At 42.0% G+C, this 27,975-nt stretch overlaps 1 protein-coding gene across 1 annotated transcript in view; it reads right to left on the bottom strand.

Moving 5' to 3' along the window:
* Positions 1-7,262: 7,262 nt before the first annotated feature.
* Positions 7,263-27,975, bottom strand: part of LOC103601540 (protein FAM47E-like) — a 25,159-nt gene continuing 4,446 nt past the window's right edge. Inside the window, 7 exon segments of the mRNA XM_008585973.1 lie at positions 7,263-7,659; positions 9,869-9,946; positions 11,801-11,956; positions 16,118-16,318; positions 18,412-18,559; positions 24,220-24,368; positions 26,580-26,952. Coding sequence (XP_008584195.1) covers positions 7,594-7,659; positions 9,869-9,946; positions 11,801-11,956; positions 16,118-16,318; positions 18,412-18,559; positions 24,220-24,368; positions 26,580-26,952 — 1,171 coding nt within the window. The 3' untranslated portion in view covers positions 7,263-7,593.

Here is a 27,975-nt window from a genome sequence, read left to right as displayed (position 1 = left end):
ACCTGTTATGGTCTAAATATGTCCCCCCAAATTCATATGTTGGAATTTAAACCCTGGTTTAAATAGTATTAAGAGGAGGGACCTGTAAGAGGTGATTAAGTCATGAGGGCAGAGTCCTCACGAATGTGTTTAGTAATCTTATGGAAGGGCTGGAGAGAACTAGCTTGGCCCATATTGTCTTTCTGTGAGGACACACGGTTTGTCACCTCTGTAGGACCCTACAACAATGTGCCATCTTGGAATAAGAGACCCCGCCCTCACCAGACACCAAACCTGCTGGTGCCTTGATCTTGGACTTCCCAACATCCAGAACTGTGGGCAAATAAATTTCTGTCCCTTATAATTACCCAGTCTCAGGTATTTTGTTATAACAGCATAAATGGAGTAAGTCAATACCCTTTGACACAGCAATTCAACTTCTGAATATTTTGAAGGAGTAGAGGTCAGGGATGCTGCTAAATATCCTGCAATGCACAGGACAGCCCCTTGCGGCAAAGAATAATAAGAATAATCCTGCACAAAATGGCAATAGTGCCTAGGCTGAGAAACTCTTCCCTGGAGCACGTGATCAAAGAGAAATCAAAGCAGAAGCACAAGCCCCTTAAGACCTAGTCTTGGAAATCACGCATCGCCACTTCTGCCACATTTTATTCATTACAAGTAAACAACTAAGTACAGCCCACACTCAGGAAGAGAATTAAGGCTCACCTATTGAAGGAAAGAGTATCAAAGAATCTGTGAACCTATTTTAAGATCAGCACAATCTGTCCTGTAGCCACAAATTATTTACATTCCTCTTACATGCAACCTACACTTACCTCCCTTACAAAATTCCCCCAAAGTCTCATTCCTTTACAGCATCAGCTTGGAATCCAGAATGTTAGAATCTAAAGCAGGCCCATGTACAGATGAGACTACTCAGGTGTAATTCCTTAAGTACAATTATTCTAGTACATTTCATTTCAACATGAAAACCTGTGAACTAAAGAGACAAGTTATTTCCCCCCCACACTCACACACACCCAAGACACAATGGCAGAAAAGGCATAGTGTAATCACCTCGGAGACTCATGTTTGGAAAGGGGAAAAACTGGAGGTACAGAGGAGTCAGTGCTCCATAGCAATTCTGAAAACCAGAGAAGGAAATGCTGGAAGTTCCTGGATGAGGAGTGTCCAGCAACTGCCTGGGAATGGTTCTTCACGGCCTTTGATTTTTTTCACTAGCCTCGTGGTTTGGTCCTCTCAGTCATCTTTTCTACAATGGAAGCACATATTTGTAGCTGAGTTTTCAGTCTTCTTTCTGCCAGTAGAATTTGGGGGATTCAGAGGCTTCTCTCCGTTTTAAACCGTCTCTGTTCCTTTTAGTCCAAGTTGGGAGTGTTTATGTCAATATAATTCTTTGGAAAAGTTTGCAGTTCTCCTGTGAGTCTTATTGGATCCACACCATTATTCAAAAGCCAAACTCACAAATCTCTTCAAGATAAGCCCTTCTCTACCTTGGGCTTCTGCTGAAGAACATTCTTCAGCTTCTTAAAAGCTCTATTGTTTGACTAAGAGAATCTGTGCAGCACACTCAAAATTTTTAGTGGGGCTTTTGTCTGACTGAATGGTGCTCTGAGGCACCGTCTGTGATGAGACCTTCACAAAGGATGTAACAATCACATCCTTGGATTCATCTTTAGACTATTTTTTCTTGCAAGTGTCCTGGGTTTGATCTTTTCTGCAAACAATTTCTTAATTTAAACATTATTTGCCATTTGAGGGGCTTGGAATTTTCAAAACCATTGAGTCCTGGTTCCTCTTTGTTTAACTGTCCCTCTTTTAGCTTATCTATCTCTTCTTGCATTTTACTAAAAGCAGCGAGAAGAAACCAGACAGTACCTTCACCATTCTGTATGAAAATCTCCTTCGTCACAGCACCCAGTTTATTAGGTGCCTTTTCCACTTTCCATGTTCCTTTAGGTGACGTGTAGCTAAACCTGCTACTACATAACAAGGAGACCATTTCTCCCGATTCCCCATAACATTTACCTTGTTTTCCTGCAAGCCGTCACCCGCAGCCTCCTCAAAAGCCATGAGGCTTCTACTATCACTTTCTTCAAGGCTCCTCAAGCTTTCACTGACATGGTCCTCAAAGTTTTTTCAGTTTCTACCTACTACTCAGCTGTCCTGCTTCCTCCCACATTTTAGGCTTACATTATAGCAGCACCCCACTTCCAGGTACCAAAATCTATATTAGTTATCAATTACTGCATAACAAATAATCCCTAAACTTAACAGCTTAAAACAACAAACCTCATAGTAGTTTTTGTGCGTCAGGAATCAGGAGCGGCTTAGCTGAGGCCCTGCTTCCCATGGGCTACTCCCAGCCACTGACCGAGCATGGCAGGAGGACCGAGGCACAGCCATTCCTGCAAGATGTGAGACTCAGCCCATGGGCAACTGCAACTTGAGGACTTCCCATTGGGTGGCAGAACCTTTACTTGAATTGTGCTGCAGTCCGAGATTCTTCTCACCCCCATCCACTTTCCTTCCCTTTTCCCTTCCACAGAGATCAGACATGCATCACAGTCTCCAAGCCTCCCTATCTTTCTCTCTTCCTTCCCCTAGTAAAGTTCATGAACATCTAATCCCATCTTGCTGTCTGCTTCTTGGCACACCTGAGATAATGAAGCCTTCCTCATCAGAGGAATCCTCCCTACTCCTCTGTGTGATGGGACCTTCCCTCTCTCTCACGAATACGCTGTAATGACCTTCTTTACGGAAATAACCTTGCAGGAGGTTAGGAAAATCAGTTCTCTTCGCTCTTCACTTAAAACCCCTCATTGCCTTGGATCCTACAATCGATAATGTGTTAGAGGCAGGTGGTACCAGCTCATGAAAACCACTTAACAAATGTTCAGGAATTTGGTGAGCTTATTGGTAAACACAACCATTATTAAAACTTAAATATACATACTTACAGTTAAAAGTGATATAAAAAACAAAGGTAATAAAAACTCAAAAACTCACCACTTCCTAGCTATTCAATGATTTTTTATTATTATCTATGCTCTCGGGTTATTTACATCTGTTATATCTGGCTGTTGGAAATACTATATAATGGTATGCTACTTACACTTCTCTTTGGATTTTGGAGGCCAGATTTAGACATGCTGTTTCAGTTCATTTCTTTAGTAACCTGAGATGTTGCCAGCTTTGAATGCGGCCTGCAGCAAGAGAAGGCTTTCTAGCTGGTCCAGAAAGCTCTGCCCTCTGATCTAGTGGATCCAACGTGCTTGAAGCACTGGTGGCAGATATGGCTGCTGAATGGAGCTTTGGCACATCTAGAAAAAGGAATCACGGCACAGGCCCTCAGGATTTTGCAGCCAAGCCATGAACTCTGTGGCATATAACTGTCCTCCTTTTGAGAAACAAATCATGGCTGTTGCTGGGCACTAGTTAATACAGCAGCTGGGTCATGAGATATTAGGTAGCCATGTGACTGATGTCTATCCTAAACCAGGAGTAATCTGATCCACCAAGTCATGAAGTCAGCTAACATTTAGTGTGTGCATGAGGTGCCCGGCTCTCCTCTAAGCTCTTTATCATTTCCTTTAATCCTCACCACATTCCTGGGAGATAGCACTGTTATTATTGTGATCATCCCTATTTTAGATGAGAAAACTGAAGCAAGCGGAGATAGGTAATTTGCCCATAGTCATACAGCTAGTAAGTGGCAGAACTTGGCTGGAATCCAGGCCTCCTGGCTCCACAGCAAGCATGTTTAGTTACCAAACTGTTGCTTCTCATGATCAAGTGGAAGTTTTCTAAATAGGAATGGGCTAGAGCAGACATTGAAGACAAGACATTTCATGGCATGCCCACTCCTACCAAACCACCATTTCTTCCTCAGCCCATGCCTCTAACCTCATGGGATGTCCTCTAAGTCCAGGTGACTGAACAGACAATGAGCACAATATGATAGCATCAGCCACAAGTGAACTGCCACAACTTTACAGCCCAACTCAAGTCTCCCCAAAGACCAACAGGGAAGAGGAATTTTCCGGTAGGCAAAACTTCAGGCATTTCATCCTGTTGACCACTTTGTCTAAAAGGAGAAATGACCTGAGGTGCAGATATCACCAATTGACAGTGAGTGGCTGATGGTTTAGCTCAGCAGCCAAAGACTTGGAAGGATCAAGACTGCAGAGCTGGTGACAAGGATGCTTAGAGAAAGAGGGTTACAGGAGATCTCTCAGAATGGATCCAGAGTATGAGGATATTTGGTTGTGAATGCTCACCAAGAGGCCTCCACTGTAGAGGAAATGCTCAATAACCAGGTGAAAAGCCTGAGCTACTCTCTGCATGTCAGCCCACTTGTTTCTCCAGGCACTGCAGTGTTGTCCAATGATCTCATGAACAAAGTGGACACAGTGGCAGAAATGCATGCTATGCATGGGTTCAGCAACTTGGACTTCCCCTCACCAAAGCTGATCTGGCTACTGCTTCCATTGAATATTTAGTTGTCCAGCAATCAAAACCAAACTTGAGACCCTGATATGAATTGGGCTTGAATGTAATAAAGCCAGGAACAATGCAGCCAGGGGAAGAAATGGAGTCTGTCCAGACCACCACTGCCAACACCACCTGCTGCTCAACACCCGACTGCCAGAAGCCTGTCCCAGTGGCCAGTACAGCTGGGTGCCTCCTCCACTGGCTTGCAGAGCGTCATCTCTCCCTTTGGCGCTCCCTTGGGCTTCCAACCATGTCGGCTTTCTGATGAGTTGAAACATCAAGATATCAAACATCTGGGAAATCGCCTTTAGTTTTCCAGCCTCTACAGCAGGAAGACAATCTAATAGGATGTCATAATGGTTGTTGAGTGAGTTAGTTCTTAGAATGCCACAGATCTCTTCTGTCATCATGAAGTACTAATTTATCTTTACTGAAATAGCAACTTATTCTGGATTTGGATTTGCTGACCCTGTTTAACAAACTTCTGCCCATGCCAATATTCACAGACTTACTGAATGCTTATTCACCATGGTATTCCACTCTACATTAGTTCTTACTAGAAACTAATTTTTTAGCAGAAGTGATAAAGCAATGGGCTGACACTATGGGGCTTACTCCTTCTATTATGTCCTCCATCACCCAAGTGTCTGGCCTCATGGAGGTATAGTAGAGACTCGTTCACAGCACCAACTGGGAGACAATACTGCTCAAGATGCAGTATTTACTATGAACCAGCAACCAACATATGCTCTTTCTCCCATAGCCATGGTAACGTAGGTCTGAGAACCGAGAGGTGGCGAGTGTCAGGAAGAGCGCCTCTTTCAGAATCACTTGCAAAATGGTTACTTCTTAGCCCCATGACTGGGCTCTGGTGATTTTAAAGCTCGGGAGAAGACTTCCAGCTGTAGCGATGACAGTGCCGTTGAATTGAAAGCCGAGACTGACTGCACCTGCTCATTTTTGACTCCTCATGCTCCTTGAAGAACTAGAAAGAGAACTGTATGGTGTTGGGGAATAATGAATCATCATGAACATGCAAAAACTGAGTTACGGTACAGTTATGGAGAAGTATTCTGGAAACCAGGGGAACCCCTGGAGTCCCACCTAGTGTTGCCATTTCTAGCGTTGCCATGTCAGGACCGCCAAGGCTCAGATCCTTTGAGAATAAAGATTTAGGTCACTCTATTGAGTGAATAATTCCTACCAGCTAAGAGACTGGCTAAAGCAAAAAGAATGTGGAATGGGAGGTGGACAAGGGGATTATACAAGTATAGCAACAATGGCCTCCTGACCAGTTGTAGAAATGGATATTGTTGTTGCATCTATCTGCATTTTCTTTCTTGCCATGTCAAGAGGAAAAAAGTTTCCTCTTCTTGTCTCTTTCCCTACTAAGAGTGTGCTACTGGTGATCAAATTAACCATGTAGTCAGTTCAGCACACAGATGGGGATTGGATCATGACAGACCCAGGGGATGTAAAGCCATCTCCCAGAGATTTTGTATTTGAAGGCAGATGCAGTGAGTGATAGAACTTTGAATTGATCCCTTTTGAGAAGATCATCTATAGAAAGGGTGGTTGCTTTAATTAGAGGACGGTTTTTTGTTTGTCTATATTGACATTGGGCTAGTCATGTGAACTCCATATCCTAAGAGGCATCGGAACTCCCTAACCTCCGAGATAGAGTCCCCTCTCACTGTAGAAGCTGAAAATGCCATATACAGTAGCCACCCCAATATCTGTGGTTTTACTTTCTGCGGTTTCAATTACCTGCAGTCAACCACAGTCCAAAAAAATCAAATGGAAAATTCCAGAAATAAACATTCACATACTTTTGTTACAGTATGTTGTTATAATTCTTCTATTTTACTATTAATTATTGCTGTTAATCTCTTACTATGCCTAATTTATTTCCAGATAAGGTTAATTTATAAATTAGGCATTTAATTTATAAATAAGAGATTTATTATAAATTTTCTGGGTAATTTATAAATTATCCAGAATGGGTTTTTTTTTTTTTTTTTTTTTTTTTTTAAAGATGACCGGTAAGGGGATCTTAACCCTCGACTTGGCGTTGTCAGCACCACGCTCAGCCAGTGAGCGAACCGGCCATCCCTATATGGGATCCGAACCCGTGGCCTTGGTGTTATCAGCACCGCACTCTCCCGAGTGAGCCACGGGCCGGCCCTCCAGAATGGGTTTTTTTTTTTTTTTGTAAAGATGACCGGTAAGGGGATCTTAACCCTCGACTTGGCGTTGTCAGCACCACGCTCAGCCAGTGAGCGAACCGGCCATCCCTATATGGGATCCGAACCCGTGGCCTTGGTGTTATCAGCACCGCACTCTCCCGAGTGAGCCACGGGCCGGCCCTCCAGAATGGGTTTTATAGAAAGATCTAGAAGGATACATTCCAGTGAGTGAAAAGTGATTATTACTGACTCTATAGGAATTATTGTTATTTTCTGTGTTCTTTTTGCTAGTCCATATTTTCTGATTTTCCTAACATGAGCACTAACATTTTAAATAAATAATTATTTTTAAAAAGTAATTAAAATATATATGTCATTTTGAGTTTTCATTAAATTTTCTCATCTATAACCTTTTGTTATAGGTACAAATTTATTATCAAGATTAACATGACTAAAAAGGGGAAAATATCTCAGTAAGCTTAATTCAAAATGAAAGTAAATAATATTGTAAAGAAAAAGGAAAGGCAGTATTTACTCAAAACCAGGGAAAATAATACCTAGGGAAATGCAATAGAGTAATTCTGCTTTTACTTATGGTTTTATTCCTTTTTACAAATAACTGATATACCAATGTAATATTAACAATACTACAGAAATGTGAGACTATATATGAATATTCATCTCATAGTGGTAATACATAAAATATTGATTAAATGAAGCAGAAGGCCATTAAAAATGTTTATAAGTATTAGGTATGACATTTACGGATGTTCCCGAATTGAAGTTGTACATCAACAGTGGGATTATAAATTATAAACATTATAAATTCTGTTTAATGTTTAAAATGAGAGAGAGAAGTAGTCAAGTAAGTGGCCATTAAAATTTACCCAATCATCTTCCCAAGATTCTTCTATGCTTGAGTTAGTTTTATAGGAGTCTTTTTATATTCCTTCCCAACATACATCTTCTCGAGGAACTGAAAAAAGAGAGAGAAAAAAAAACCTTCATTAGACTGACAAACAAAAACTGATAGTACAATCCTCCCCACAACCACTACCATCCCCAAATTCAAAACCTCACACTCTGACATATACCCTTACACTACACAAAGTCACACGTCGATCATTCGCCCATGGTAGATGTCAGTCTTTGGAAGGTAGCTGCATAGCATCAGAAGCACTCAGATCATATTCACACTTGTTCTGTGCCCAAACCCAGCCCTGCCCAGCCCAGTCCAGCCAAGCATAGCCTTGTGCTGCCCATCCCTCCTGTTAAAGACCTGGGATCCAGCTGTGCAGCACAGGGCAAGCTGTGGGTCATGCATAAAGTAGATAATCCAGCAGCAGATACTGGAATGTGTATATAAGATTTGCTCATGTAACATATATGAATGTATATATACACACTGCGCACATACATTATGGGAGTAAAAATGGAGAATGAATGTTCACATTTAAATTTAAGTTATGACAGTATATATATACTCTGTGTGTGTGCATTGTATCTCATATACTATAATAGATTCCCTGCTCTTTTTAATTGAAATTTTATTGACAAAATAGAGAATATGGGATATAAGAATCAAGGGACAAAATACTGCAGGGTTTGAGTGACAGGTGTTCTCAGAGAACTCAGCTGTAGCCAGGGACATCACCTCTCTTTAGTTAATGTGGCTGAAAAGAGGATAGCCACTGTGTTAGGCATGTGTCTTTTCACCCAAAATTGAACTAAATGTTCATCAACAACGGATTAAACCCCAGGGACAAATCAAAATGAAAAAGAGGTATGTTTTGCCACTAAAAATGTTAAAGTAGAAAAATGAGTCACAATAACATCAAGAACAAATAAGAATATATATATATATATATATATATATATATATATATATACACACACACACACACAATATCACATAATTATATATTTATATATATGATTATAAAGACATAATCATACCTATAATTAAGTTATAATATTAAAATATATTATATAAAAATATTTTATATATTATACATAAATATGTATGAATATAAATATATTTATGTGAACCTTACATACAGATCAGGCAGTTATTATAAGTGTATAAATTTGTATATTAAATATATCTAACAGGCCTATTATTGATGCTCAAAGCTAAATGAGAGACTCCATCCCAGTTCTGTAATGGAGTCTTCTAATCCCATATCTCCACCTCATGCTCTAGTCTTGCCTGATTTCACTTTGAAACCTGTCTGGCTCTGAGCTTGGTCAACACATTCATTTGTCAGTAAGTATAAGCTACTGTTAGTTCTACCACTCTTGAAAAAACAGAAATCCAGTCTCCTGTTTCCAGGAACTTCTGACCATCTTGGCTGCACTGCCCCCTAAAGACCCTGAGGGATGTGCACACAGTGGACAGTGGACATGTGCATGACGTATTATTAGCCATGACTGGCCCAAATGCCTATCTGGTTCCCCGCTGCAGTGGCAGGGCTGATCTAAGCACTCAGCTCCAGGCTGCGGGCCCTCCTGCTAAAGGGTCCACTCTGCCAACCTCCCTCCCCACCCCATTGCCCATGTCCTTCCAAGGGGGCAGTCACTCCATGTGGGAAGCAGCTGGGGCCAGCTTTACAAGTTAAAGGAGTGGAAATCAGAAGGCAGAGAAGAAAGGGGAAAAAGACAGAAGACACTGGCAGCACCCCCAGGAAGTGAACTTTTGCCCTAGTTTGTTTCCACTTGAGGCAGAGTTCAAGTACAATGATAAAACTGCACATCCTAACTCTATCTTGTCCTGAGCCAAGCCACAGCTCTTTGTCCTTAGACGTGGAAGTAAAGGAGACGTGAAGACTTCCTAGAGAATCCAGAGTGTTTTAGTTACAGGCAGAATTTGCAAGGCATACACTCTGCACATAGACCCCTTTCATTTTGGCTAAACCCAAGGAAGCAGAGGCAAGAATCAGCAGGGTACAGGGATACTGTCTCTGACAGGAGCAGAAACCAAACAGGCAGACTAAAAATCACAAAATGCCATGTCCCATCTCTGGTTCCCCGTCTGGGGAAAAGCATGCCCTTTCTCCCAGGGACCTGAGTGTTGGTGTCTGCCTATCAGAGTATTCTGATTTTGTCAGGGTACTGACCCTTTCCCATCAATGCCTGTGAGCCTCAAAGCCCCTCAGCAGAGCCTTCTGAAATGACCCTTTACTCACACTTGGCATCCTGTAGCCCCTGCTTACAATGAAATCCTTAAAGGCAACTGTCCCATGAAGGTCTGCAAGTAACTCCTCCTAAAAGAATGTCCACAGAAAAACTAGTCAGCCAACAGAAGCCTGGTTTCATACCAGTCCTAATCAAAAGCATTTAGCTCTGTACAAAGAGCCTCATTTTAAACCACTTCTCTCTCATATTTGAATATATGTGTAAATATGTTCACAAGTTGACGAATATGAGGGCTTTCAAAGACGTCCATCTTTCTCTCCTCTCCCTACCCTTTTTCTTACCTTTGTATTAAGGATAAGCAACACATTTTAGCAAGCAGACAAGTGTGGACCTAGGGTGCCTGGAACCTAACCAATGTGAGATTAACAGTATGTCCACAGTTTATGGACCTTAACTCTAAAGGGCATGACAACCAAAAAAGACTTGATCCAGTCCCACATCTTCTCAATATTCATGCACCCTTTTGATTTTTCTTTTTATTTGGCTGAATTTAAAAACTGAATGTATAAGCTTACATAACTGCAATTCAGTACTTTAAGACCATTTCACGCTCCATACCAAATCAACCAGGAATAGTCAAAACTCATGAGTTCCCAGCAAGATAAGCAATCTTTTACTATAATAGCTATATTAACCATATTTCCAAAATTTAAGTGAAACTACTTTTTCATTAGCTTACTGTAACCATTTTGGCAAACATCTTTATTAGATTTTGCCATCAAAACGAAATATGTTTTGTAAAATTCTTTAAGTCTTTAAGAATATATTTTTATAACACCAAGGTCAAGGGTTTGGATACCCATACTGGCCAACTGCCAAAAAACATATATATTTTTTAAAAAGAGAACTTCTAGATACCTTGAAGTAAAAGTTTGTAGCTATTTTTGTTTTAAATATTTAATTCATTGAGAAAATTTTGTTACTTTTTTAAAAGTGCAACTGTGACAGTTTTATGTTGTGTATTAAATTCACATAAACTTAGACAAGCAGCTCCAAAAAACCTATATGCCAAGAAACTCTGCTAAACATTTTTTATATTATTTTGAGGTGTTTATAAGCATGTTGTACTCATAAATTTGTGTCAGACCTCACACCTGAAAATAAGAATTTATACCAAGTACTGGAAAAGATAAAAATGACCATCCTTCCTGTCTTAGCTTTCCAATCTAAAGAAGGCAATTTATGAATGATAACTGACAAATGATAAGCCAAATTTTTATAGTATTTTATTTTTTCAAAGCATTTTCGCACTTGTTATCTGGGAGAAGTTTTGGATCTGTTGAGAAAAAGAAGTTCATAAACATTCTCATCAGAGTCCTGTGCAAGTGTTGTGTCAATACTTCCAAATTTCAGGACTACGGTGAGAATCTTCTTCCCATTAGACACTAGTACACAAGAGATGAGCAAGCACAGAGTTTACTTGTAGTAAAATTAGAGCACATCCTTGTTGTGCATGTTCGTTGCTTTGCAACATCAAACAGTTCTTAACCTTTGTCCCTTTCCTCTCAGACAGATTCTGCAACTCAGCTGGACTGCACAAAAGAAATTTGCTGGTTGCAATTTTGAATTTTCTGACATTCATCCATTGCTGATAAGTAATAAGCTTCACATTTACTTACCCAAAGAGAACCCATGAAAGCATATCCATTCTGAGCACTGAGGTGGCCACACCACCGTTTGAACAATATCCATTGAATCAATTGTCCCAAGAATGGTAGGAGTACCGTGAGTGGTCATCTCATCTTTAGAGACACTGTGGCTACCATGAAGCCAGGAGATTTCAAGTCTCACGTATTAACACATGCTGTAAGGCTTCCGGCAGCCTCTGTGTTACTCCAGGGACTCTGGCTTCAGTAAGAGGGTGGGAGATGCACTGTGATCACCTTTAGCTCACATGACCAAATCTCAGCATATATACATACCTGTTTCTGCAGATCCTTCTTAAAATTCTCATCTTGAGCTTTATGTGAGACCTTGGGGTCAACCAAAGGTTCATCTGCTCTTTGCTTTTTCCACAGCCTGGTGTTCAGATACCATGCTCCATACCGCATCTTCACCCACTTTGGCTTATGAGGATTCTATAGTAAGTGACATAATTCCCAATGTCATTAGTTTTTTTGGTTTGTCATTTCAATAAATCTAAGGTTTAGCTTACGAAAGCAGAAGCACCCCCCATGTTGTGACAACCAGAATTGTCATCCCTAGACATTGCCAAATAACTCTGGGGGGCAAAATCACTCTCAATTGAGAACCACTGAATTAAAAGGAGGAGGGAAGGAAAGAGAGGGGAAGAGGGGGTGAGGGAGAGGAAGGAGAATACACTATGTTGCTGGGTGACTGGTGATTTTCAGGACTTGCACAAATATAATTTCTTCTGTGAAATCTTTACTGACCCTGCCTCGCCCTGTGCTTGGTGGAATTGATTACTTCTTCCTCTGCCCTGTTCACACCATGACATCACTTTGTTATAGTTAATCATTTACCTGTTGACCCCACTAGACTGTAGGCTCCTTAAGTGCCGGAAGCAGTACTCCATTTTTGCTCTGAGCACTTTTGGACACATAGTAGTAGATATTCAGACATGATTGTTGAAGTAATGCATAAACAACTGGATGAGTTAATATACAGGGCAAAGAAAGATATGCTAAAATAGAGGCACACAATGCTGTGAGAGAGTATAATAAACTAATATCAGCCAAGGGACCTGGAAAAACTCAATGGATAAATCGGCATATGCCTGTGTCTAAAGAAAGAGCGTGTGGACATGGGGAAGAGGTGCACCCCAGGCAGAGAGAATATTGTAAGCAAAGCTAAGGTCATGGGAGAGCTCAAAGTTTCACAGAAAAATACCGAAGAACAGAGTGTAACAGGTCTGAGAGTATGTGGAGTAAAAAAATACAGATAAAGACTTCCACTTCCAGAATAGGGACTAGATTTGTCCTTCCACTGACAACAACTAAAGAACAGAAAGAAGAAGAAAAAAAAAACCATAAACTAACAGTTTGCAAGACATTGGACATCAGGTAACAAAGGACAGTCATCCCTGAATGACAAGCCACCATCGAGATTGCCCCTGCTCATTGCCTTGAGAGAATCTGCAGGCCACGTACAGGGAGGAGAAGACCAGAGGACTCTGAGTGGAGGAGACAGAACGAGTCCAGGGAGACTGTATTAGTCCATTTGTGTTGCTATAACAGAATACCCGAGACTGGGTAATTTATAAAGAACAGAGGTTTATTTGGCTTACGATTCTGGGACAGCTGCATCTGGTGCAGGCCTCAGGCTGTCTCTACTCATGGAAAGCAGCAGGCAGCCAGCAGGTACAAGTAGATCACCTGGCGAGAGGAAGCAAGAGAAAGGAAGAGAGGAGGTGCCAGGGTCTCTTAAACAACCAGCTGTCACGGGAACTAATAGAGTGAGATCTCTCTCAGGACCCTCACCCGCAAGGAGAGCATTAATCCATTTATGAGGGATCCACCCCATGACTAAAACAGCTTCCAACACTGTCACATTGGGGATCAGATTTCCCCATGAGTTTTGGCAGGGACAACACATCCAAACTCTATCAGAGACCAAGGCAGCTGAAGTTTGCAGCCCAGAGTAACAGAAAGGAGAGAGCTGCACAGAGAGAGAACTCCAAAGGTTTGCAGCAGGTCCCCCTCTGTGCACGTGTGGGAGGAAACTTGAGGTCAGGGAAAGAACCAACCAAAAGGATTAGAGGGTAAAGTGCCTGGCACTCAAAGAGGGCCAGGAACCATGCCATCATCCTTCTGGAAAACCTAAAGATCCACAGGACACTGGGTAGAATACACAGAAGGGGCTGGCCGCAACAGTAGGGAGTAATTAGCTCTAGACAGGACATTACCTTTGGTCTTTTCCAGCAAATCTTAAAAGCAAGACCCCAAAAGATCAAACTTTTCCAAGTAACTTGATTGCATCCCAGAACAAAGTTCAAAAATATTTACAGGAATAGGGCCGGCCCATGGCTCACTCGGGAGAGTGCGGTGCTGATAACACCAAGGCCGCAGGTTCGGATCCCATATAGGGATGGCCGGTTAGCTCACTGGGTGAGTGTGGTGCTGACAACACCAAGTCAAGGGTTAAGATCCCCTTACTGGTCATCTTTAAAAAAAAAAAAAAAAAAAATTTGCAGGAATACAAAAATACCCAACACCAAGTAAGGTAGAATTCACAATGCCTAGCATCTATCAAAGATCACCAGCTATGCAGAGATGCAAGAAAGCATGACCCAAGGTGAGGAGATAAATCAATTAATGGAAACTGACACAGAACTGATACAGATGTTAGAATTAGCAGGTAAAGACATGAAAGCAGTTAGTATACCTATATTCCATATGTTCAAAAGAGTAAATAGAGACACAGATATTTGAAAAAAGGCCCAAGTAACACTTCTAGATATGAAAATTATAATGTATGAGATAAAAAAATATACTGGATAGGATTAACAGCAGATTAGGCATTGCAGAGAAAAAGATTAGAGAGCTTAAAGACATAGCCATAAAAACACAGAAAGAAAACAGAATTTAAGAACTGAACAGAGCAGCAGTGAGCTGTGAGACAACTTCAAGGAGCCTAATTACGAGTAATTATGGTCCTGACGAGCTGAAAGACAAAAAAACAATTTGAAGAAATAGTGGTGAAAATTTCTCCATATTTGATAAAAACTATAAGCCCACAGATCAAAGAGGCTCAACAAATCCTAAGTACAAGAAACAGGAAGAAATATACACCCGGGTGTATAACAGTCAACTGCTCAAAACCAGTGACAAGGAGAATATCTTCAAAACAGCCAAGGAAAAAAGAACATCCAGAAAAACAAAGGTAAGGAGGACATAAGGTTTCTCATCAGAAATGATACAACCAAGAAGACAGTGAAGCAACATCTTCGAAGTACTAAAATAAAAATAATCATAAAATTTAAAAACTGTGAACCTAGCATGCTATGCCCAGAAAGCAACTTTTTAAAATGAAGGCAGATTAAGGGTATTTTCAGACACACAAAAGCTGAAAGAATCATAATCAGCAGATTCACATGGAAGAAAGAATAAAGGAAGTCTTCCAGGCGGAAGAAAAATGATACCATGTGGAAATATATTTTGAACTTTTGCTTAGTGATCCTCCGTCTGCCAGTCAAAAGTTCATTTTGGCAGTACCCACCACGGTTTACAAAGCAGTGTTTGCACAATCATTGGTAAGTACAGGAAACTGAGAGATTTGATTTAGCCCCGATTCAGGAGAAGCAGTGGCTCAGGCCTCAGGTGTAATTAGCATAACTACCTATCTAGCATCATTTTGCATTTTACCTTTTAGAAAGATGAGAGAAAAATGGAAAAATTAATATTACAGATGTAATGCGTAGTTCTCATAATCCTCATGCAATGGAGTCAAGGGTAGAAACATGACACATGTCAAAATAGGTTGGTCAATTGTGTTCAATTGTAAAGGACAAAATTAATTTGTCCAAAATATTGGAAATATAATATCAAAGATTAGATGTAAAAGGCAGAGGGTAATTAGAAATAACGTACTGTTTTCATTTTCAAGGAAAGGAACCCCTCACCCCCTCAACTTAGGCACTTAAGTCTGCCGTTGACTGGCATGATTTGACTTATTATGTATACCTATTTTCAGTGACACATTGTGTAGAAAAGCACAAAAGTATGCTAGAGGCCCACAGTATTTCCCTTTGGAACATAGCATGTTACTTATCCTTTCTGTTACCTTGTTCTTCCATTTCACAGCAACTTGGAGCTAAGGAAACTGAGCAATTTGTCAATGCTTAGGCAAGCATGTGGTCAAGAATGATGGTTTGTGGTCAATAAGGTTCCAGTAAAAATTCAAGAATTATTTGGACATAAAAGTAACAGTGTTCACAGTCATTAATTGCAGCACTTTACTCTTGCAATAATAAACATTCATGTATATTTCCACTGACTGTTAGACTTTCAACATATAAAACACATGGAAAGGTGGTCTCTGAAAATGACTATTCAGATATTAACAATAATTCTGAATGACATGTCTTGTTTGAATAACTGACTTTGTTATACGTATTAAATATTCATTAATTCAACAAAAATTTATTAAACATGAAAAAACTTCAAGAGTTCCACTTAAAAAGGTAAATGCTCCCTGAAGTACCAGAATTCAAGAACATTTATGACTTTAATAGAACTTAATTTTCTCTGATTTTCAGTCTTCTCCCCTTCTACGGTTACCTGTGGTTTCTGGAGTTTCCTCTTGTAGTCTAGTTTCTGGAAGAATTCTGGCTCCTGGGGTTTATGTAGCCCCCTGCCACACTTTAGCTCCAGAGGAACCTGGTTTAGCCTCACGGTGTGGAGCATGTCATGCCTTGGTTTGCTCTGATAGTCAATGTCAAACTGCTTCAGGATGAAGTCTTCATCAATGTTCGAGCTTCCCTGGAAGAGTATCACATTGCATGAACCAAGGACAAACTGTGAACAGCCCCTTGCTTTCTTCTTTAACCCAAGGGAGGAATTTGACCATTGTAAGGGAAGACATAGTTTGGAGGAAAGGAAGAAAATGTTCAGTCAACATTCACTGGAGACAAGAAGGATTTGAGGTCTGGAGGGCATCACCAGTACATTAAGAGACAGCTTAGGACATGCAAGGAGCAGGGAGTCCCTGCGGAAAATAATAGGCCCGAGGGAAATTCAATCTGTTTGATCAAAAGCAAATTCCTCCAGTACTTTATAGCAGTGACATCCCTAGGCATTTTCCATACCTGTCTAGACGTATCAGTGTGTGTTCTGCCCACAGCCCCTTACAAGGGAAGCTGTCCTGTTCACAGCTCCTGCTGAAGGAGGCAGGTTTAGTCACCATAGTTTGTACACAAACCAACCCTCTCCATTTCCTCCTCCCAGCCACAGCTGGTTGTAGCAGAGATGGGTGCACTGAGAGTAATTAATGCACAGGCTGACCACTGACCAAAGAAATGGCTCAATGCTAAAAGATAAATTAGACTCAGTGGAATCCCACTTTGGAACATAGAAATTGGGAAACAGAGAGAATGAGGCTATGAGCAGCTGGAGCTGAAGGTGGAGTGGAACTAATAGAGAGACGTTATGGAGTAGAGCTAGGGGATGAGGGAATGAGTAGAGTCAAAACCAGGCTGAAATAATAGCAAAGCAGAAATGGAGCACGCAGCATCCATGAGGAGAAAAATAAACAGCATGCAAGGAAAAGTACAAGCTAGTGCTGTGAAGAAAATACCACAGGGCGATGCAACAGGGACCTGGGATGCAGAATTTAGGTAATGATAGGACCTTGATGATGAGGGACTAAAAATGAGGCCAGTTCCCAGAGCAGCTAAACTACTCTCCTTAGGTTCCTTAAATGTCCTGTCTAGGTAGAGGAATAGTCTCCAGCAGTAGGAATGGCAGAAGTGGAAGGATGGGGAATCAGGCTATCCAGTCCAGCCAGATTGTGGACAAGCAGTGGTTCAGGCACCAGGTGGAGCGGGCATCATCTGCCTTGTCTGCCATCCCTACTCCGATCACCCTCTGGGACCCTCCCTCCCCCAGTCTCAGTCATTAGTTGCAGCTGGGCTGGGCACTCCTCACCTCATGGCTTCAGGGTTAGACATGTGACCTGGCCTAGCCAATGGGCATATTCCATCTCCTCCTCAAGTTAGTCCAGCAAAAGTAAGTCCTGGCCTTCTCCCTGTTGAAAAAGGGTTGCTCTCTTCCCACTTAGGTTGCTTGCTGGTAGGATGCAATCTTGGAAATTTTAGTGGCTATCTTGGCATCTCTTGGGGAAAGACTGCTTGAAAATGAAGTCAGATAGAGGAGCACAGGCAAGAGATAGGGAAACTAAAAACATTTCAGCACCTGGATCCAGCTATGCCTGAACTCCTAATATTTCTCGATGATTCTCTTTTCTCCCTTAAATCAGTCTGAATTATATTTCAGCCACTTGCTAATGAAATAGTACTAAATAATAGATTGACTAAAACTGACTAATATGATAAAAGAAAAAAAAAACTGGGTGGAGGCAATGAGAATACTTGAGGGTCTTAAATCCAAAAAAAGCATCAGGAATCTGGACATCTACAGAGATTCAGGAACAGGAATTGGTAACTAAGTAGGCTCTTGGAAGGAAGGCAAGGAAGATCTTGGCACTGAGTCAAAATTCTCTTTATATCAGAGAAGCTTTTGGTGAAGATTATAGTTACGCATAGCTACACATTACACTTAAGTATAAATGAAAAAAAATGAGTTGAAGGAGTGAAGGACAGAGAGGAAAGAAGGTTCTGACACTGAAATGAAACATAACAGCCATGATGTGACATATAAACATACGCATTCAAATTAGCTGTAAGCTTTCAAACTTTCCAGAAATTTCATCTACCAGAAACATTTCTATTACAAATGGTGGGAGAGAATGATTCCTTTATGACTTTGATGATTTGACTTAGATTTTATCCAAACCCTGTTTTTTAATAAAGGCAAATTTGAGTTTGACTTTTCAAAGTAGGTTTAAGTATTACTACCACAGAAGTAACCCAGTTGCAGAAGTCACTAACACCTTTGCGTATATTTTCATGAAGAAGAGGACACTCTTCATGGAGCAAATCCATTTTAATTGGCAGCTCTTTATAAAGCCATTGGCCTGAATGTGACACAGGAGTCTTCTTGGGACTAAAGATAATGAGATCATCAAAGAATTACAATATGAGGCACAATGAATCAAAGTGGATTTCTAACAGTATCATGGGGGAAAAGAGACCATAAAGTAAGTACAGTTGGCCCTCTGTATCCATGGGTTCTGCATCCGTGGATTCAACCAACTGCAGATTGAACATGTTTGGGAGGAAAAAGTTGCGTCTATAATGAACATGTACTGACTATTTTCCTTGTCATTAGTCCCTAAACAAGATAGTAGGACAACTATTTACATAGTATTTACATTGTATTAAGTATTATAAGTAATTTATAGATGATTTAAAGTGTACAGGAGGCTGTGCCTAGGTTATATGCCAATACTACACCATTTTATATCAGGGACTTGTGCATCTGTGGATTTTAGTATCAGCAGGAGATCCTGGAACCAGTCCCCCACAGATATCAATAGATATATCTCTAACACTCTCTTGCAAGCTCATATAAATTATATTTCAATTTTTCCAAGACTGCATTCCCATTATCAATATCATAAAGACAAGTATATCATGATTAGTTATAACAATTAAAACCTATATTGCATTTTATAGTTATAAGTTGACTTTTAAAATTATGAGTACCATTTATTAAGACAGGTACCAGGTAAAAGCCCAAATTAATGTGCTTGAAATCTACCAAAGCTTCTGGGCCGGCCCGGTGGCGCACTGGATAGTGCGCCGCTTGGGAAGCGCGGCAGCGCTCCCGCCCGAGGGTTCAGATCCCACATACGGACCGGTTCCCGCTCACTGGCTGAGCGAGGCGCGGGAGCAACACCGAGGGTTGCGATCCTGTTGCCGGTCCCGGTCCGGTACGGGGGCAACACTGAGGGTTGCGATCCGTTGCCGGACACGGAAAAAGACAAAAGACAAAAAAAAAAAAAAAGAAATCTACCAAAGCTTCGGATAATCCACAAGTAGGAAACATCTGTGATTTTTCTCTTTTATCCCTAAAATTCATCCCATTAATAAGTCTGAGAGATGTCTCCTACTCTCCTTCCGTTGCAAAAGGTTCCTCGCTAGTGTCTCTGTGTCTTCAATTATGGCCCCTCAACTCCTAATCCATTCTCTACACTGTGGCCATAGTGCTCAGTTCAAAATGTAAATCTGGGCATATCAAATGCAGCTACCTTTCATCCTCAATTGATTAAGCCTTCTCATTAGCTTCTTTTTAAAAATTGAGATATAATCCACATATCATTAAAATTTACCATTTCAAAAGTGTATAATTTATTGGCTTTTTCACATCTTGTTTACAAACTTGTGGGACCATCACCACTATCTAGTTCTGGAACATTTCCATTACCCCAAAAGGAACCTCATAACTATTCACAGTCACTCTCCATATCTCTCCTGTCCCCTCTCCCGGCAACCACTAATCTACTTTCTGTCTCTATGGATTTGACTATTTTGGACATTTCATCTGAATGGAACCATATTATATACGGTCTTTTGTGTCTGGCTTATCTCACTTAGCATAATGCTTTCAGAGCTCATCCATGCTGTAGCATGTATCAGTAGTTTATTCCTTTTTATGGCTAAATTATATTCTGTTGTATGGATATACCACATTTTGTTTATCCATTCACCAGTTGATGGACATTTGGGCTGCTGCCACATTTTGGCTATGAGGGATTATGCTGCTGTGGGCATTCATCTGCACATCTTGTGTTCAATAGCTTCTTGCTACTCCTCCAATAAAGGCTTAAATCTTAATACAGCCTCCAAGGCTCTTCATGGCTTGACCCCTGCCTGTGTCTCCAAGTTTTGGAACTACCACCGTCCCTCACTCTCTGTGCTCCAGCCATAGTGGCCTTCTCTCGGTCCCATGAATTCCTCATGCTCCCTCCAGCCACAGGGCCTTTGCACATGCTGTTCTGACTGCAGTGCTTGCACTTCCTCATGCCCCTTCATGTCTCAACATACATGTCCCTTCCTCAGGGACCTATTCCCACAGGCTTTCCCCTACACCCACCTTTTATTCATAGCATCCTGTATCTTTAATTTATAGCACTCATGTATTAACTTATCCATTCATTCACTCAACAAATATTTATTGAGTACCAACAATGTGCCAGGCATTAGGTATTAGGATTCAGCTGTATATAAAGTTAAGTCCCTTTCCTCATAGAGCTGTCCTACAATTTAGTAAGAGAGACAGACAGAAAAGAGGTAAACAAAAATATGCAGGTGATTATAAGTGAGATAAAGAGAAAATATGGCAGGAAGGATGGAGAGTGACAGCAGGGGGCATTTTATTTATGGAGAAGATCTCTCTACTAAAGTGATATTTAAGCACAGACTCAAAAGAAGAAAGGGATCAAACTGTGCGAATATCAAACCATGCAGATATCACGCAGAAAAGGATAGCATGTACAGAGGCCCTGGCACGGAGAGTGTGCTGAGCATGTTCAAGGAACAGCAAAGAGGCCAGCGTGACTGGAGAGGACTGACTAAATAGTATGAAGTATAGGGTGACGCCTGGGAGGTAACAAGGACCTGAGCATATGGGACCTTAGAGACAAATGTAAGGACTTTGGATTTTACTCTGAGTAAGTAACTAATTGAAGAATTTTGAGCACACGATTGACACTGCCTGAGTTGTTTTTAAAAGAATAATTTTAGCTATTGTGTGACAAACAGACTTGAGAGAAGGGAACATGAATAGAGGCCATGAGACCAGTTAAGAAGCTGTTGCAATAATCCAGGCAAGAGATGATGGTAACTTGGAATAGAATGGTACGATACTAAGAATATATATAGAAAGACTGGTAGTATATTAGAAGGTGAGATTCTGGATATATTTCCAAGGTAAAGTCATTAAGATTTGTTGGAAGATTGCAACTATTCTTCCAGAAGCAACTGGAAGAAAGGGATTGTTATTTCCTAAGCTGGGAAAGACAGAGGAGAAACAGATGTAGGGGAGAAATCAAGAGTGTAGTTTTGGACTTGTCCAGTGTGAGATGCCAATTATACATCCAAGGGGAAATATTAAATTATCCATATACTGATTGACTGAATTAGGTCACTTCATGTGAGTAAATGTACAAAATGATGTCAGAAACTGATGCGCTTCAAGGTTAAAAGGAAGGTGAACAGGGACCAGTAAAAGAAGACTAAGGAGAAGCCCATGAAGGAGGAGGAGGTCCAAGAAAGAGGAACATTCCAGAAGCCAAGTGAAGAAAGTGTTATGAGAAAAAGGACATTATTACTTGTGTCAATTGCTACTGATATATCAAGTACGGTAATCACTGAGAACTGACTTAGTAACATGGAGGTCAATGGTGACTTTGACTAAGGGCAGGTTCAGTGAAAAGCTGGAGATGGCCTGATTGCTGTGAGTTCAAGAGAGAAAAAAAGAAGACAGTGAGTAGGAGTGCCTTTTATAAGGAGTTTTGTTCTAAAGGAAAGGAGAGACAATCCAGTCAAGGAGAGTTGGTTTAAAGATGGGAGATAACACCTCATGCAGTGGTAGGTTGACAATGGCCCCCAGAGAGAACAGGCGCTAATACCTGGAATCAGTGAGTGTTGCTTTATTTGGAAAGAGTCTTGGCAGATATGATTAAGTTAAGAAATCTGAGATGGGGAGATTATCCTGGATTATCTGAGTGAGACTTAAATGCCATCACAAGTATTTTTATAAGAGAGAGGCAGAGGGAGATCACACACACACACACACACACACACACGATAAGGTGATGTGAAGACAGAGCAGAGAGAGATCTGTGACCTTGAAGACAGAGTGATATGGCCACAAGCCAAGAAATGCCAGCAGCCACCAGAAACTGGAAGAGGCAAGGAATGGATTCTCCCCTGGAGCCTCTGGGAGGAACGGCCCTTGCTGACTCTTTGATTTCAGCGCAGTGATACTGATTTCAGACTTCTGGCCTCCAGAACTTGTGAAATAATAAATTTCTGTTGTTTTAATCCACCAAGTTTATGTTAAATTGTTACAGCAACCACAAGAAACTAATACGTATATTGACAGAAAAACTCACCATTATGTAATTACATATTTATTCTGTGAGATGAAATGATAATTTATTAAGATGTCAATATTGTTCATTCCCTCTGTACTTTTACCTCTTCCTCTTTCAAATAGATAACCCATTCATTTGTAATCCTGGCCTTGGAGATTTCTGCAGCGTTGACCAAGGAAACTGCCAAAAGTGAAAGGCAGATCCTGTATTGTATAGAAGCCCAAGCTCATTGCAGTAACTATACTGCGTGTGGTGGATGGGGGTGGGAAGACATATATATATTACTCATCTCTTTTCCCTACCCAGTTTCTGAGCAAGTTCAAAAATAAAACAAAGAACAAAGACGACATCCAAAATATCACCTTTATGAATAGCAGCTGCAATGATGGAGAACATGGCTTCAGGACCAAGAGGACTTGCTCACTGAAATCCAGCAACTGGCAGCCTCTCCCACCCAGTCCCCAGCAGGGCTGGACCAGGGCTGGAGTGCGCCTCCCCTCTAGAATGGAGGAACAAGGAGAAATTGTGCTTCCCACGGGCCATCTTGCTCCCAGCTGGATGAAGGGCAGGGCTGAGATGAGCATGCCCAGTTGCTCTCCCCAAGTTTACCAGGGGTAGACAACAGTGTATTTCCCTCCCCTTGGGTCTCACCCTAAGAAACACATATAATTTCACACCGTGGATTCTCTCTTCATCCAGCTCCATGTAGGTAACTCGTGTGACCAGCAAAGCTCTCCACATGCCCTACCAATCACACTGGCCCGCCCACACCCCTGTCAATGTCCCCGTGGGCCATGAATGGGCTGCTCCAGCACACCCCAGCCTTCAACACCCACCTGTGAGGTCACTACGTTTCAGAAGTCAAATGTGTATCCCAAATCTATTTATGTTAAGTGTACTAATCATTGCATTTACATTATTTAATTATATGATATACGAATTGGGGAAACAAGAACGTGATACAAAAAGAGATGTTTCTTTTTTCTTTTTTTTTTTGGCTGCTGAGCCAGTACAGGCTCAGCACTTTGAACCCTGCACTTTGGTGTCATCAGCCCCATGCTCTAACCAACTGAGCTAAGCGGCCAGGCCAGATGTTTCTATTAAGCTTACTGCTTTGGAAAGGCTCCGTGAAGGTGGTGTTATTGGTGTGGTTTATACAAGCAGTAGAGTCATACCCAAAAAAGGCTCTGCATTAAAAGACTAACGAATGTACAATTATGCTTTAGGATGAAATAAAATGTTTCAAGTACTTTAGTATCGTTTTTTACAATCCCCAATACCCTTTTTTTTTTTGTTTGTTTGTTTGTTTTTTTTCTTTTTGGTTATTCAACCAACAACTGGCCTCAACCATGTTGAATAAAAGGGCTTCTGCCATAGATAATTCAAAGAGCCATTACAGGCCAATTAACCATGTTTTTGGCAGTTTTCCTCCTGTCCAGAAGAGTCATAGAGACACCTGTGTTAGCGCCATTGCTGGATAAATTGCATCCAATTAAGAAATAAGCAGTATTCAGATATTCAGAATGGGACCCAGGACTCCTTTTCTTCCTCCCTGGGAAATGAGTTCCTTTTGCTTCTTAAAAAAAAAAAAGATGAAAATCTTTGAGAAGGTCATTCTTGGGGTGTTTCATCAGGTGACAGCCCTGAGTGAGGGGCTGAGAACAATACTCATGGTCCCAAGTAGACTTGGGTAGAACGTTTCTTTAAAAGCTTTGTTTGCTCCTTCATTCTTTTCCTGGTGTCCTGACAATAAGCCCACATGTCCTCCAGCTTCCTGTCAGGATCAAGTTCTTCCAGCACCTTTAATAGGAGCTACAAACAGAAAATAGCCTGAGAGGGGAAGAAAAATGTGCTGAAAAAGGGGGCCCCTATTCTAAACCATAACCCACCAACTTGTCCTTTTGCTTTTCCCTTTCAGTCGATCAATGCTGTTCACCAATTTCTGTGCCAAGTACTGTGCCGGGTGCCATGGATGAACCCCCCCATCACCTAGATATTAGGGATACAGCCTTTGTGCTCAAGTCCCACCTCCTCTAGGTGGATCACGGCTTTGGGCCTGCCCCAGTCCCTAAATGCCCCACTGAGTAAAGCACCTCTAAAGGATTTCTGTGGGTCTTGACTGTCCGGCATCCGTCCTTCCTCCCATGAATAACAGAAACTAGACTTCCCTTTGGAGAGTCACTTCTCCCTCCACTGTCAACCCACATGGTCTAAACTGGCCCGACCCCATCCTCATGCCACAGGCTGGCCAGGCCAATCAGAACCACAGTGACAGGCTTAGGAATAGACACATGACCCAAATCAGACCCATGGGAATTAGGCAGTGGAATTTTGCTGGAACCATGCAAAAAAATGGTGTTCTTTTTCTGCCCGGTTGCTAAGTGGGTAGAATTTAAACCTGGAGCTGCTGGTGGCCATCTTAGCCCAATAAGTGATCTTGCCTCAGAAAGAAGCCAACAGTGCACACCTACTTGGGGAGGTCAGACAGGAAAAGGAAATAAGAGCCACAATCCCAAGCCATGTTAATGTCCACTTGAGGTGTCTGGAAACAATCTCTTTGTCATGGACTCAGAAGCTCTGGCCTGCAGGAGGCAGTGAAGCAAAGCCCCGGGGAGAAAATAACTAATCAGCAATTCTAGCTGTCCTTTCTACAGACTTCTCTGCCACTGATCCCTTATTCATTCATTCAAAAATATTTGTTGAGTGTCTGCCATCTGCCAGGTATTGATGGTACACGGAGAAAGAGAGAGATAAAGTCCTTGCCCGTGTAGAGCTTTTATTCTAGTGAGGAGCCCAGTGGTGACAAGCACTGAGATAAAAAGCAGAGCACGGTGAGGGACAGAGAATGAGGGTGAAGGGGAGGGCTACTTTATACAGGCTTCTCCAATAAGGGGACATTTGAGCAAGGGTCTGAAGGAAGTGAAGGAGGAAGCCAAGCAGACACCTGGGGGCAAGTGTTCCAGGCACAAAAACAGAGACTGGAACTGGACATATTTGTAACATTCTTGCAGGGGCGGGGTGGGGAGCAGAACGTGCAGGGCCTCTCAGACCTCGACAAGGACTTTGGCTTTATCTGCATGAAAAGGGGCCAGTGGAGGGCTTTCAGCAGAGGAGTGACATAATCAGTCTACCTTTCTGAACCACCGTCTTGCTCACTGTGTAGGGAACGGGCTGCAGGGGTGGGGGTGGAGCAGCAGGCACTCCTAGTTTCCTGCCCAATATCCATTCTGCCCTTTCCTCTTAAATCTAACAGAACCTAGCTTTTGTTCAAGGCTGTAATGCCCAACTAAGAAACAATTTTCTAAACTCCCCAGCAGCTAGGTGTGGTCAGACGAATGAGATGTTTACTGGGAAAGCCTAATCAAAAGACAGAGTCAGCTGCCAAGGACTCTTTCACTTTTGCCTCCCACTTTCTTGGCTGAAAGACACACTCGATGCCTGGAGGTGTGGAGATATTTTGAGATACAAGGACAAGAGACATATGCTTAGGATTATGCAGCTGAATGTCAGAAGCAGCCTGGGCCGCTGGTGCCATTACAGAGCCGCTGCCCAAGCCTAACCTTGACGATGTGGTGGATTGTCCCCACCTTTCCAGTTCCCACACTCATTCTCTCCATCTGTTAGTATTACAGGACACCTCCTTACGCCAGGCTAAACAGACAGAAGTATAAGACCGAACAATTACCTCCCACTGTTTTCTCCCCCCAAAAAAGTCACAACGCAGAGTGGAGTGGTAGAACTCGAGGGGAGAGAAGTCACGTGTTTCTGGTCTGCGGTACCTTCACACAATGAACAGCTTCCTGGGAAGGAGAAGGAGCAGCTTGTATGTTGCTGTCCTTCGTGTCTCCTGGGGGCAGAGAGGGGAAGGCTGCTCTAAGCCCCATGAGATCCTCACCCTGGGGGAGACAAGCTTCTCTCCTCCTTATAAGCATGTCACCCCCTCAAGGGGACTCCATAGGCATCTAGAGAGAAGTATTTCAGGGCCCCAGTGAAGGCCCTCCCACAAGCCCCAGGACAGATCACCTCTTCAGGCATAGCTTCTTGCAGATTCGGGTAGAGAGCCAAGGGGTGCGGGGTCAGGCAGGCTGCCACCTCCTGGAGGAACGCCTCCCGGGCCCGCTGGGCTGACGAGAGCTTGGACGACAGGGCTGCTTCCTTGGGCAACTTGTTCTGCCTCTTCTTTGGGGCAGGTCGCGGGGCTCTGTGATAAATCCGGGGCAGAAAGCCCTCCTCAGGGCCCCGAGTGATGAGGCCTTTGCAGGGCAGGGGGCAGCCTTTCCTGAAGTCATCCAGCCCCTTTCTCACAAATACCCAGCGCCGGCCATTCAGGGAGGTGGGGGACTTCAGCCGGTCCTTGTGCTTGGTCAAACACTTGGAGGGCAGATTCTCTTCGTACCTAGGAGACAATATGCCCGGTCATATGGACCACAGGACTGGAGTGGGAGAAGGAGGTGGGAAGGAGGCCGTTCTGCCTTTTGGGGGGAGAAAAATGGGGGAAGAGAGATTCAGGTGGAGGTTGAGTTAATCCCATTCCTAGTTCATAGCACATTATCAGTGGTCTGTGCCAGGCCCCACTCCTCTTTTCTTTATTCGATTTCATCTCCACATCCCACTCTCCTTCCTCTTTCTTGCATAGGCAAAACCACTCTGATGGATTTGAAATGTATCCTTTGTCTGCAGAGTCCTTGAAACATCTGAATTGTCCTTTTGTGTGCATGTATTCTTAATTTATGTAAATGGCAAATTCTATTTCTTACATGTTTACCAAGCAGAATACTTGACACGACACTTCATCCATCCATTCTCAACTCAAGTTGCTGCCCCTCCTGGGGACCCTCTCTTTTCACTAAAAGGGACGCAGTGCAGTGGAGTGGGAAGAACCTGGATCCCATTGACAACTCAGCCTCTAACTAGCTGAATATAACCTCTGTGGGCCTTGCTTTCCCCCCTAACCTCAGGGGATCAAGGGCTGCAAAATGGCAGTCCATGGGCTACATCAGGCCCACAAACCTGTCATTTGGTCCTCTTTGTGTTTTAATACGAATCATACTGGCTAATCGTAAGTTCTCATAAATTGAACTATTGTTAGTGCGTAACAGGCACTATTCTAAGTGCTTTACACATATTAGCGTATCTAAATCTCATAACAACCCTATAAGGTATTTTATTGTATTTATATAATATATATTTATATTAATAATATAAAGTATATTATTCTCATATACAGATAAGAAAACTGTGGCACAAAGATGTTAAAGAACAGAAAAACTCCTGTCAAAGGTCACACAGCTAATAATCAGTAGAACTGGGATCTTAACGCAGGCAGTGTGCTCTAGGGACAGGTGCTTAACCTCTACACTACAGCTTTTTTTTTTTTTTTTTTTCCTTTTCGTCTTTTTTCGTGTCCGGCAATGGATCC

This window comes from Galeopterus variegatus, unplaced genomic scaffold (genome assembly GCF_000696425.1).
Source record: "Galeopterus variegatus unplaced genomic scaffold, G_variegatus-3.0.2 Scaffold3779, whole genome shotgun sequence".
In the NCBI taxonomy this organism is placed as follows: domain Eukaryota; kingdom Metazoa; phylum Chordata; class Mammalia; order Dermoptera; family Cynocephalidae; genus Galeopterus; species Galeopterus variegatus.
This window is presented reverse-complemented; position numbering and strand designations above follow the sequence as displayed.